This window comes from Chlorocebus sabaeus, chromosome 2, assembly GCF_047675955.1.
Source record: "Chlorocebus sabaeus isolate Y175 chromosome 2, mChlSab1.0.hap1, whole genome shotgun sequence".
In the NCBI taxonomy this organism is placed as follows: Eukaryota; Metazoa; Chordata; class Mammalia; order Primates; family Cercopithecidae; genus Chlorocebus; species Chlorocebus sabaeus.
Window position 1 is genome coordinate 55,499,461 of NC_132905.1, and position 13,386 is coordinate 55,512,846.

The 13,386-nt window shown below is 50.2% G+C and overlaps 1 protein-coding gene across 5 annotated transcripts in view; it reads right to left on the minus strand.

Moving 5' to 3' along the window:
• RRBP1 (ribosome binding protein 1) overlaps positions 1 to 13,386 on the minus strand; it is a 68,673-nt gene that overhangs the window by 34,645 nt on the left and 20,642 nt on the right. For 3 of the 5 annotated variants that reach the window (XM_073008527.1, XM_007960783.3, XM_073008519.1), the window contains one exon: positions 10,426 to 12,448. In XM_073008527.1, the coding sequence (XP_072864628.1) occupies positions 10,426 to 12,427 (2,002 nt within the window). In that variant the 5' untranslated portion in view covers positions 12,428 to 12,448. The remainder of the gene's footprint in view (positions 1 to 10,425; positions 12,449 to 13,386) is intronic. The other 2 variants (XM_073008528.1, XM_073008523.1) reach the window with 1 other exon arrangement.

Below are 13,386 nucleotides of genomic sequence, written 5' to 3' on the forward strand. Positions count from 1 at the left end.
AACAGCTCGTTCCTGGACTGCGGCCATGAAGGCTCCTCCTGAGCCTGTCGGGGAAGTGAGCTTTATGAGACCCTGGAGGAAATGAAGATGTACCAAATGCTCCCGGAGGCAAACTGCGACTCCTGCTCTCACTCACTGCTCATCTGCCCACAGCTGAGGCCGGCCCTGGACAGCACACGAACAGTGGACTCCAGGCCCAGCTCAGGCCACAGAGCCCGGCCTTGCCCAGGCACTGGTCAGTGCTCCTGACAGAAAGCAGGCCAAGGAGGCGCAGCTGCACTTGACTCCGAATGCCACGAACGGTCACACCTGCAGCTTTAAGGGAACTGGAGCTGAGTACAAATAATGTCAAGAACAACCCGATTCGGGCCCTTTTAGTCAGTCCTTTTCCTGTGGTTGGAGAAAAAAGTAATCAGCTACCAACTTGGGGAGTTGTATATTTAATGGTATCTAATGGAATTTAAAATATCCTAAAGACTGAAGAACTATTTTCTTCTTTAAAGTTTTGGTTTTTCCTCCAAGTTTGAACAAAACTAATTTTATACCTGGAGTTAAAAAAAACCTACATCACAGTATTTTTAAAAGAAAGACAATTCCTGGAGGACCTCTGGGCAAGGCCCTTCCCAGGGCACACAGGCTGGCCCAAGGAGGATACGGTTTAGACAGCAATTAAGACTCTACCTAATGCCTGCAGAAAACGGCAGTGGATTTTTAATCCCCGGCTGTCTGACCACAGCCGTCTGGGGCCAGTGACCGGAGTCCCAGCCTCACCATGTTTTCAAGTGACTGAAAAGAGATTTCTGGAAGAGTGTCATCTAGCAGCTTCTCACACTGATACTTGGCTCGCTTCCCTAGGGGATGTTTTTGTTCTTTTTTAAAAAAAGAAGAAAAAAAGAAAAAGTTGGGTTTGAAGAACTTACACAGAAAGTGAATAAAGGCTCATAAGCCCCAAAGAGTTTTCTTCAGAGCTTCAGACTCTGAGAAACTGAGTTAAGTTCAAAAGAAAAAGTATCTGACTTGATCTCCGTGTACACCTCTCTGTGCATCCGCCGGAGAGAAGGGCACAGGGGCACCTACCGGGCAGGGCGGGGGCCTCGGGAGGGGCTGCCCACACCAGCCGCTCTGCCATCTGCTGGTCATCTGCATGACTTCTGGGAAGTCTGAGCTTTGGTTTCTGCTTTTGTCAAACAGGTAAAAATTCAAATCCACCTTAGAGAATTACACGAGGGAAACCAGCCTCCTAAACCGCACCTCTGAACAAACACCTGGCTGGGGATTGTAGTGGTGTCACACCGGCTGTGCTAAGCAGCGCTGGGCCTGGAGCACAGCAGGCACACGTGGGGAGGACAGGTGTGGGTGGGTGGGTGAGGAGCCGGGAGCAAGGGGTGTTCCCATCACCAAGTCAAATCGTTTAAGATGAGGGCCCTGCTACACTAGACACCTTGAATACTGTTTCCTGGGGGCTTGACAACTCTTCCCCATACCCCCTGACCTGTGACCCCAGCCCCATTAGATTATAGAACAAGACTTCGGATTTTAGGTTGCACTTCCTATTGTGGGGGTAGAATGGGGGCTAGGTGAGACTGCACACTAAACATGGAGCTCACAGGCCCCCTCCCACCAGGGCACTGCCAGGCTCCAGGATGTGGGAACAGCCTTTAACTTCCCACCTTGCCTCAGTTCATGAATGCTTCCCAGGCGCCTGTGTGCCAGGGCGGGGACAGGCACTGGTCTCCTCCTGGAGGCCTCAGAAGAGCTGGCACTACCTTTCCTCATTCCAGACCCCAGAAGGAGCAAGGCACTCCTTGCTGCTCCTCAGAGGATGCAGGGCCGCCTCGAAACACCCAGAAGGATGAGAGTGTTCCATCAGTTTTGATATAATGAGGGCCTATTTGACTTAGAGACAAATAACAGAGTTTTTGTTTCTTCTCCATAAAGAAAAAAAAAGTTATAGAAAAACTGGAAAATGCAGAAGACTGAAAGGGAGATAGTAACATTTATCCAAAATCCTGCCTCCCAAAGGTGGCCTCTTTCTCCCACATGGACTTATCTGACGTGGCAAGAATGGGTCTCTGAAATGCCCGTTTCTGAGTGTTTGCCGCCGCATGGAGGTTGGTTGGGTTCTCCTGGGCCAAGACACAATGGTCCCTCTGGCCACAGAGTAAAACTGGCTTGCATCAGCAGGCTTGGGAAAGAGGGCCCCACAGAAAGCAGGCCCACAGGCAAGAGAGAAGTGCCATGCCCCTAGGGTTACCCACCCCCTTCCGTTAGGCAGAAAGGTCACGGGTCCTTGGGTGAGCTCCAGACTCCCCAAGAGTGTAACAAGTACCCTGCATCCCCACATCCCCTGAGTGACGTGCTAGCAGAGGTAAGGAGGAAACACCTGTTTCCACCCAGCAGCAACAATGAGTGAAGCAAGCCCCAGTTAAAAGCATACTGTTCTGGAGCTCACACTAACTGTGGGGTCTTCAGAATGTACATATGTACTTCCTCAGTCTACGCCCACACTGTAGGATCCAGACTCGATTCCAGGTGCTGGGTGGGACAGCTCTCCTGCCAGTGTAACACCCAGATGGTGATTAGTATGAGATCAGTGTAGCCCAGGGCGGGAGGCAAACCAGCATAATCCTGCAAACAAAGACTCAATCTGAGGATAAAAATAGCTTTTTTAAAAACCAACACCACTGCATACACATACGTCTTGTGCTAGAAACTTGACTTTCCTAATAGACACTGTACATAAGTGCTCAGTTAACTATCAGAGAACAAACCAGCTAAAGCCTGGATGCGTGCATCAGCTGACAGTACCCCAAACATGGGGAAGACTCTGTTCTGGGGACTTTCCACTTCTCGAAGATGCCATCAATTTCCTCCTCTCCAAACATTTAATAAAGAATTTGTGCCTTTCATTTCCGAAGGAAGAGGTTTTCTCCTTATCCCACGTCTGGGTTTATAATGCTCCCCCCACCCCAAACTTCCTGAAGTTAGAATCATTTCCAGAGTAGCACAGCAGCATCGTGTGAGGAGTGCTGAGTCAGAAAACAATTGTGTGGGCCTCTCATCGTAAATTGTGAAAGTTTCTGGAGAGCAATGCAGCACTGTCTTCCTAAATTAAAAATGTACCTACCTTTTGACTTGGCAATTACTTATCTAGGAATTTACTTTGTGGAGACACACAACAGTGTATGTACATCACTGCAGCATTAATTTTAGCTGCAAAATAGCTGCATACTACTTAAATGTCATTTAAATAAATTGCGATACATTCATGCTAGGGAATATTATGCAGCTGAATGTGGCAGCTTCGCAGGTGCAATATGGGAAGATGTCACCAACACACTGTTAAGTAGACAGCAGTGTGCACTGCAGCTCCCGTTTGTGGGTGCCCAGGTGAAGAGCACAGTGAATTTGAGGTCCCCCCCGGCAGGAAGTGGATGGTGACTGGGATGGAGCAAAAAGACTTTCTATTTTCACCTTCCATGCTTCCAGACTGTGAATTCTGTTTACTGGAAACATATTTATATAATAATAAATTGTAAAAGGCAAGGATTAGGAAGGCAGGCGTTCTCTGTCAAATACAGCCATGGACAAGGGGTAAAACCTGCTGCAGGGCCCCCATCTGCTCTTGGAGGACAGTCAGAGCAGAAGTTCTGGAAGCGACCCAGCCTGGGTCTGCAAAAGCATGTCCTGGGCCTTCCACTCCCGCAGGGTCTCCCTCTGGGACACTTGTCAGCAGGCGGCCCTGCTGGACCAAACAGGTAACAGATAAAGCCAGGAAGACTGAAGAAGCCATTCAAGTCTCTGGTGGAGCCCAGCTCCAGACCTGGTTTTGCTGCTCATCTCTCATGTGCTATGGGCAAGTAACAGCCTCGGTGACCCCTCGCAGCATCCTACTGTGATATGGAGGTCAGACAGCTCACCCCACCCTGTACTCAGGACACAGCAGCCAGAACAAAGCAGGCAGGAGCAGTGTGCAACAGCACACAGGGCTGCACAGATCTGCCAGTGATCCAAGAGGCCACTTCCTTTCAAACGGTCTATTTAGAGCACTGCTGTGGGAAACTTTCTGTTCTGGCCGAGATGATCTGCCTCTGCACTGTGGAAGGGGAGCCACTAGCCACGTGTGCCTAGTAGCCCTTGCTTGGAATGTGGCTAGTGTGACTGAGGAATGGAATCTTTCATTTTATTTACTTCTGACTAATTTAGGTGATCATTTAAATGCTCTCATGTGACCAGTGTCACCCATATGGGCCAGCACAGCCCTAGACTCTAGCCCTTCCCTGCCCAAGTCATGGCCTCCTGGACTCACGGGAGGAACTCCCGTCCCGGCCTGCTCCACACCGGTGATCCAGAACCCACTCCCAAGCACCTCCCAGATCCCCACAGCACAGCCCTCATGCCACCTCACCCCCCCACCCAACACACTCACACCGACGGGTCCCTGTGTTTCTAGACGTCCAGGGCCAGTCAGCCCACCCGGAGTTCTGCCTACGGTTGCCTCAGGTTGGGCACACATGACCTCTAGAGAAGATGGCAGGCCCCAGACTGACAGGAAGCTCGGCCCCAGCAGAGGGGCAAGGAGGTACAGGGCAGCCAGTGGGGGCCGCCGCAGCCTTTCCAACAAAGGAAGGAACACGCAGTCTAACGTGTCTCATCCGGGCCTGCTCACCCGGCAACATGGTCACAGCCGCCAATGGTAAGCAGAAATCCGACTAACTCTGGAACACGAAACTCCACATGTAAGACGTAGCTGCAAGGGTGAAGCCAATTCCATGAGCCGCTGGTGAAAATCCATGTTGTGGACTCACAGATTTCTGCCTCATACCCTCGGGCACCACAGTTCACAGCAAACTGAAAACCAAGAAAATCGTCCGAGGGCACAGAGACAAGGTGGGAAATGACTGCGAGTGATGGAGCGTGCCCGGAGCAGAGAACGGCCTTTGCGAGGCAAAAAGACCAAGCACCCAGAGAGCACCACCACCAACTGACTGCCATGGTGGGAATTCTGCCAGCTGCAGCGACGTGCCCACCGTGCCCAGCACGACCTCAGGCTCTCCCCTGTGCTCGTGTTATTTGTGTGTGGGAAAAGCAGACTAACTGTGAGGAGAGGTGCACACTTCACTGAGCCCACCCAGGGCCTCTGTCCTTTACAGTCAGAGCTGCAAAGCAGCTGGAAGCTGGATGCTACGCAGACAGTCCTTCTTGCCCACGCCACCCGGCAGTGCTTCAAGGGTTGGGCCCCCCACCCATGCTCTTAGCAGGAAGATGGCAGCCACAAATGCATCAAGAAATGTCCCTGGAGCCCGTCAGCTGGAAAGAGCAGAAAATACACGTGTGCTAAAGAATAAACAGATTGTGACAGAGTCCAGATGAGGCCAATACATACAGATACAGGCCAAGAACAGCCTGGCCCTGGCCAGGCGTGGTGGCTCACGCCTGTAATCCCAACACTTTGGGAGGCCTTGGCGGGTGGGTCACCTGAGGTCAGGAGTTCGAGACCAGCTGCCAACATGGTGAAACCCCATCTCTACTAAAAATACAAAAATCAGCTGGGCGTGGTGGTGGGTGCCTACAATCCCAGCTACTTGGGAAGCTGAGGCAGGAGAATCGCTTGAACCCGGGAGGCGGAGGTTGCAGTGAGTCAAGATCACGCCATTACACTCCAACCTGGGTGACAGAACGAAACTCCATCTCAAAAAAACAAACAAAAAAAAGAACAACCTGGTCCCAAGGTGGACAGAAAGAGCCACACATGCACACCTCACAACCCCCAGCCACCAAAGACCAATGCTGATTGGGACATTAATATTAGATACCCACCAGCACAGTCCACAGAAAAGCACACTGTACAGTTAAACAGTAATGCATGAACCCGTTTTTGTCTGTTTTGGTTTGATAATGGCCATGCAGGGTCTGACCACTGCACTAAAGGACACAACAAAAGGACAGGGCCCTCCACCCCAATTGCTACGCGTGCAGACTGGTGTGGGCTATCCACGTAACACACACCCGACCTCCTCACATCCCAGGGCCAGCGCCCTCCCTTCACAGTCTCCATGCAGGAGGCACCAAGCCATTGTCATTCCAGGACTCGAATGTCCCCCACATCCTGAGTGTAAACCCATCACGGAACTGGTGGCAGCAGGTGCTGAGTGTGAAGCATCTTAAGCCAGAGTTCTGAATGCTTCTTATTGTACAGATGCTGCTCCCCCAGTGAGAAGATCTCCACCTGGGACCACCGAACTCCAGACACATTAAAGACTTACGGGTTTTCTATGGATAAACTCGGAGCCTTACCAATATGCACTACAGATTCTGTGGAAAAGAAGACTAAATTCATGTGCCTGTTACCTGGGATTTCAAATACCTTGAATTTCCGGCCTTACTACCCAATCACGTGTGTTTGCTAGTGACTCCCTTCCATGTTCATAAATGCCTCCTTTCATCTGTCCTGAGCTCTTGATGCTTGAGCATCATGGAATCATGGAGGGTCTCTCCACTGTGGCTGGAGCTCTGGACCCGGTCACCAAGTCCACGCTCCCCTATCAACAATCCTGGGTGACTCTATAGCCTGTGCCGCTTTACAAACCACCCTCAGCCCCTAAGGTCTGTCCACTGTGGCTCTCGGGTCCTTCTCCGCACTTCACCCCAGAACTACTGAGATGAACCCACAGGCAGAGGCCTGCGGTGCTGAGCTCCGTCCAGAGACAGCACGCAGGAGCAGGAGTTCCAGCGGCCCCTGCCTTCTAGGGATCTTTCTCAATTGTTTTAACATCTGGAATTAAGGAAGTATCATTATTCCTTTATTTTTTGCAATGGCAAAGAGAGTATTTTAGAAAATATATCAAGATCCAATTTTATCTCCGTAAAATAATTTCTAAAGGGCATTCTATCAGGAAGGTTTTAATAGGAAATTCTTTGCTTCATCAGTTCGTTGGAATTCCTGTCCCAGCAGCATTACTGAAGGCTTTCCGAAGGGTGTTCCCAGCTCCAGGGGGCGCTGTCACAAACACGAGATCTAGGGTCTTCAGCGTTGCTTTCTGACTTTCATTTTTTTCTTTCTTTTTAAAATTTCTTGTAGAAACCAGGTCTCACTATGTTGCCCAGGCTGGAACTCCTGAGCTCAAGTGATCTTCTTGCCTCGGTCTCCCAGGGTGTGAGGATTAACAGGAGTGAGCCACCACGCCCAGCTGCTTTTTGACTTTTGAAGAGAAAATGACTACTACATTGAAGAAAAAAATTAGAAAGGAACTAGCGCTCTAATGGGGGTTCTCACATAGTGTATTTCCTACAGTTCTGGTTTATCTTGTTATCACTTATCTAATGTCTCTGCCTTCCATTGTTCTTGAGGCATCTAAAGAATTTGGCACCCAACTTTTCCAATGAAAAGTCACACTGTGACCATGTGACCAGTCTTTGCAGGCTACTATGGGATCTTCCCAGGCATCACAGTTAGTGGCTGCACTGTGTCTGGGTGAGCCGAATGCACCGAGCCCTCAGGGCGGCCCGAGGGATACCCCGGCCACTCACCCACAGACCTGGCTGCCACAGTTTACACTGTTTCCTGAAGGGAGTCCGGGAGAAGAAGAAAAACTACTGGCCCCTTTAAGGCTCTTGATACATTTTACAAAATCGCTTTTCAAAATGGTCACACAATTTACAATGCCAGCATTTAAAAATATATATTATATATTGATATGAACAGTTTTTAAATAAAGCTTCTTTGCTTTAATGTGAGTTTTCAAAATTGCTAAATGACAAAGTCTCCTGGATCATGACTTGCCCCACGTGTGGGACCTGGGACCCACAGCATCAGCAGCTCCCAGGAGCTGCTTAGAAATACAGAATCTCAGGCCCCACTTGGGAGCTGCTGAGTCATCGTCTTTATCATAGCAAGATCCTGGGTGATTCAGCTGCATACCAAAGTTTAAGAAGCACTTCAGGAGGGGATGTCTCCAGGATCCTCACGGTGTCTGGTGAGTGGCCCGAGTCCACCGCAGATGGCCCTGAAGATGCCTTTGTACATCGACCATGGGAAAACAGGCCTGAGATTCCTCAGTGCGAATTCAAGAAACGAAAACGTAAAGTCCAAGAAAGAACTTTCCCCATGTTTTCCAGACTCCCGACACTGTGAAGAAGAAAGAAACCACCCTGCGGGCGGCGTGTCAAGCTCCCCCATGTCAGCCTTGGTGACTTCTTCTCATGACAATGTCAGAGTGGCCATCTTCCACCATCTGGGCTAATCCATATTCATTTCTTTTCAAATTAAATCTATTTCATCCAAACTTTAAGTTTTTATAGAGGCAAGTGCTTGGTGGGTCTAAGGAGACTTTTCCAAATGATGAATATGTGAACACACTGCCCTAGATCATTTGCCGAACGTTTCCTCCCCTACCACAATATGATGCTTCTCTCATTCAAGTTCTCAGTAGTTTCTGGGCCTTCTATTCTTCTACTTGTAATTATAACAGTTGGGAGATGTTCACACAATGACAGGACTGGCCTTCTAAAATCCACTTTAAAAAAATCTGTTCAGTTATTCTTACCTATTTTTCCCTCAGATGGGACTTTTCGAATAATCCGTCAAGTTAGGGGGAAGATCTTATCGAGAAGGTTGGGCTGGAAGAATGGTAGACCACTAAATTAACTTGGAAATTACTATCCTTTCATTGATAATATTTAATCTTCTTCTCCTAGAACATGGGGTTTGTTTTCTTGGTTGCAACTTTAGCACCTCATCAAGCTGTTGTGTTAGGTTCACAGAGGTCACACGTAGGTCTCATTCCTAACAAGGTTCTTTATTACCTGTAAATTAGAACACTTTTGTCCTCCTTTCCAATATTATCATCACACTTCTGTTTCATATCTTGTTTCAAATGTCTAAAGCCACACGAAGTAACAATGACCATGGGATGCAGGAAGCTGTGGACATCCCTGATGTAGAAGAACCAAGTAAAAGCCGATTCTCAGCAACATTGCCAGCTTTGAATCAAGTGGAACATCATGTTAAAGAAAGGGCAGTGTGTCGCCTGCCAGCCTCTGGAAGTAGGGCTGAGGCCAGAGCGTCTGGGTTTTCAAAGGGCTTTCGAGGCCACCTGATCTGGGCTGGGCAGCTGGTCCCTGGCTTCCCACAGGAGCCTACAGCCACTCACAGGGGACAGGGCCTCTCACACGGAGCAGGGGGCTGCTGTCCTAGCAAATGGCCCAACAAAAACAGTGAGAGAAGGAGGAAACCCCAGGAAGGTAATAGCCTGACAGAGGCAAGATAGGGAAGCCCAGCTAAAGACATAGGGCCTGTGCAACCCGACACTGGTCCAAACATTTCACACCTTCTAAGATACCTTTTGTCAACACAAATGCAATTATTTTTCCAAATCAGCTAGTGGCTATTTAAAAACAAGAAAAGAAAAGGAGAGAAGAGGAGAGGAGAGGAGAGGAGAGGAGAGGAGAGGAGAGGAGAGGGGAGGAGAGGGGAGGAGAGGGGAGGAGAGAGAAGTAAAATTGAATAAATGACAAACACGAAACAGGAACTCCCTGGACCAATTTCTACAGTGATATACACGAAAAAGATAAAGGTAAATCAGTGCTCATATGATCACATATCTATGTAATCCAGTGTCTACGTTAATGCTCTATAATGCTTTACTAAATGACTAGGGTGGGGCAGGGGAAGGGGAAGGCAGAGGGGGAAAGAATGCAACTGCTCCTTAAAAACACCTTCCTACCGTCATTCACTCAACAAGCACAGATACACGAGTCAGGCTGTACAAAAGCATCAGGTGAGGCAAGAACACGGAACAGGCTGACGGCACACAGCCAGACAGTTAAGAAAGACTTGTCAACACACAGAACTCTTCTAGACTGTGTGGTGGATGGAATCACTGCCCCTAATTCCTCACCTCTCCTTGTGCTCCCATATGTTTAACACATGCCAAGACATGGACCTACTGCTCACTCACCTCTCCTTTCTCACATCACCTTGCAGTCCCTTCTCCCTGGACACAGTGGACTCCCTGCCCCTTGACTCAGGCTCACACACATCACTTGTTCTGGTCAACGAAACACGGACTTGAAATGCCCTTTTGTGCCTCTGCTGTAACCATGAAGGGCCTCTGCCCTAGAGGGCCCCAGAAGGACCACACATGGAACTGACCTGAGCTCAACCTGTAGCAGAGTCACCAACCCAGTTAAAACCAGATTGAGGCAGAGCCACCATCCGAGAAAGCTCACATCTGCTAACCTCCAGAAGCATGAGCAACAATAAACGACCGCTATTGAAAGCCACTCAATTTTTTTTTTGAATGTTTGTTATGCAGCCTTATTATGACAATTGCTGACTGATACAGGTGGTACTCCCCAATAGAATCCACAAGTCATTTAAAAACAGCCTTTCCTTCTAAGTTCATAAAGAAATCAGTTACTTACCAGGCTCACCTTTTTTCTTTGAACCAGACTTCTTCTTGGCAGGAGCCTCTTGTTTTGGTGCCTCTGGGCTCTGGGCCACATCTGTATTTCTGCCCTGGACAGAAGCTGACTCTGTCTTTTTACCCTGATTGGCAGCTGCGTCTGCCTTTTTGCCCTGGTTAGGGGACCCTTCTGCCTTTTTGCCTTGACTGGGGGACCCTTCTGTTTTTTTCCCCTGGTTTGTAACACCCTCTACCTTTGTGCCCTGATTAGCAACCGAATCTGCCTTTTTGCCCTGGTTGGCAGCTCCGTCTCCTTTTTTGCCTTGGTTGGGACTCCCCTCTGCCTTTTTGCCCTGAGCCCCTTCTGTCTTTTTACCCTGGTTCTGGGCTCCCTCTCCTTTTTGGCCCTGGTTCTGGGCTCCCTCGGCCTTTTTGCCCTGGTTCTGGGCCCCCTCGGCCTTCTTGCCCTGGTTCTGGGCCCCTTCTACTTTTTTGCCCTGGTTCTGAGCGCCTTCAGCCTTCTTGCCCTGGTTCTGAGCCCCCTCGGCCTTCTTGCCCTGGTTCTGGGCCCCCTCGGCCTTCTTGCCCTGGTTCTGGGCCCCCTCGGCCTTCTTGCCCTGGTTCTGGGCCCCCTCGGCCTTCTTGCCCTGATTCTGGGCCCCCTCGGTCTTTTTACCCTGGTTCTGGGCCCCCTCGGTCTTTTTGCCCTGGTTCTGGGCCCCTTCGGCCTTTTTGCCCTGGTTCTGGGCCCCCTCTGCTTTTCTGCCCTGGTTCTGAGCCCCCTCTGCCTTCTTGCCCTGGTTCTGGGCCCCCTCGGCCTTCCTGCCCTGGTTCTGGGCCCCCTCGGCCTTCTTGCCCTGGTTCTGGGCCCCCTCGGCCTTCTTGCCCTGACTCTGGGCCCCCTCAGCCTTCTTGCCCTGACTCTGGGCCCCCTCTGCCTTCTTGCCCTGATTCTGGGCCCCCTCTCCCTTTCTGCCCTGATTCTGGGCCCCCTCTCCCTTTTTGCCCTGATTCTGGGCCCCCTCTGCCTTTTTGCCCTGGTTCTGGGCCCCCTCGGCCTTTTTGCCCTGGTTCTGGGCCCCCTCTGCCTTTTTGCCCTGGTTCTGGGCCCCTTCTACCTTTCTGGCCTGGTTCTGAGTCCCCTCAGCCTTTTTGCCCTGGGTTGGGGCCCCCTCCGCCTTTTTCCCCTGGTTTGGGGTTGTATCTACCTTTTTACCCTGGTTCTGGGTCCCCTCCACCTTTTTGCCTTGGTTTGGAGTTCCTTCTGCCTTTTTGCCTTGGTTTGGGGTTCCCTCTGCCTTCTTCCCTTGGTTTGGGGTTCCCTCTGTCTTTTTGCCCTGGTTTGGGGTTCCCTCTGCCTTTCTGCCCTGATTTGGGGCTCCTTCTGTCTTTTTGCTTTGGTTCTGAGCCCCCTCCGCCTTTTTGCCCTGAGTAGTGCCAGTGGCTGGTGTGTTGCCCTTGGCACCCACTGGGGGCACCACCACCATTGGCACCTCCTTGGGAGCAGTTTCTAAGATGGCAGCCTTCGAAGTGAGAACCTGGATGGAATTCACTACAGAGCTGACAGCTGGTTCCACTTTTGCCACTTTTTTCTCCTTCTTCTTTTTGTCCTTGGGAGAGGAGGCCAGCTTCTCCTGGGGCGTGGCTGGAACTGTGGCGACAGGAGCAATGATAATGGGGGGCTGGACTGGGGTTGGAGCCACAGCCACAGCAGGAGCCCGCACTGGTTCTCGGAGGAGGACAGTCACATTGGGCGCCGGATCGTGATCAGGTATCTTCCCATTAGGCTTCTCTTCCTTTTTCTTGGTCTTTCCTTTCTTCTCCACTGTTTTCTCCTTCTTTTTCTTCTCTACTTTCTGGTGGTGAGTTTTCGCCATCTCCTTGCGCTGGTTGGCTAGGGCTTCTTCATACGACGTTTCCTTCATGGAGAAAGTCGACACCAGGAAGATGCCAATGGCAGAAACAACCATGAATCCTCCAAAGACCACAACTCCCAAGGTTTGAGTGTCGTAAATATCCATCCTGGCTTGCTTTCCTTTCACCTGTCAAATACACACATGGAGGTTACTATTTGTAGAAATCGAGGCATTCAACAGCTTCCATCCCCACCAAACTTCAGGTTTCACTAATTCTTTCTTCAGACTAATACATTCAAAGAAGAAACAAACCCAGGCACTCTCTGATGTCCCACATTCTCTCCTGCTCCTCTTTAGGAGTGAGCGATTCATACCCAAGGCAGGAGCAGTCCCTACACAAAGCAGCAGTAGAGTCAGAGCAGAGTGCAGGTCTACCTCTGCAGCACACACACCCGGGAGCCTCCGCAGCCAGGTCCCCCATGCAAGATGTTCCCCACCACAAAGTCAAAGATGCACAGGAGCACAAATGCAGGCCAGGTGTGAGACCATGGGCAGTGGTGGAGACCGGAGCAAAAACACCCGCCCCCACCTAGAATTAGGCAGTGACACTCCGTCATGGCCGACTGCCCTAGAAATGGGATTGCTGAGTTGGGAGATGCTTTGATTTTTCATGTTAGGCCAGATATCTTTTGAATATTTTTCCTCTCAATGTGAAATTGACTGATTTAAAAAACATGTGAACCAAACCAAACACATCTGCAGGCTTTCAGCCACATGCATTTTAGCCAGCAGGCCCACAGTGTGCCATCTCCACTCGGTTGCTTCCCTCTTCCCCAGTGCCAATACATGCCGCTACCCAGGATCAGAGATAAAAACTTCTGCATTACAATCCTGAAACGTGTTCAAGAATTCAGTGAGGGAAAATAGCCTTTTGCCAGCAACAGCTCCTGAGGAGTTATGGAGCCTGTAATTTGCATGTTGGGAAACAGGAAGAATCAGTCTTGGGAGGCCCAGAAGATGCCAGGTTTGGAATTTCACATCCAGAAGGTGCACAGAGGGTGAGGAGATAGTGTCACCAGGCGCTCTGTCAGACAACGCTCCCCAAACCATGAGGACGAACAACA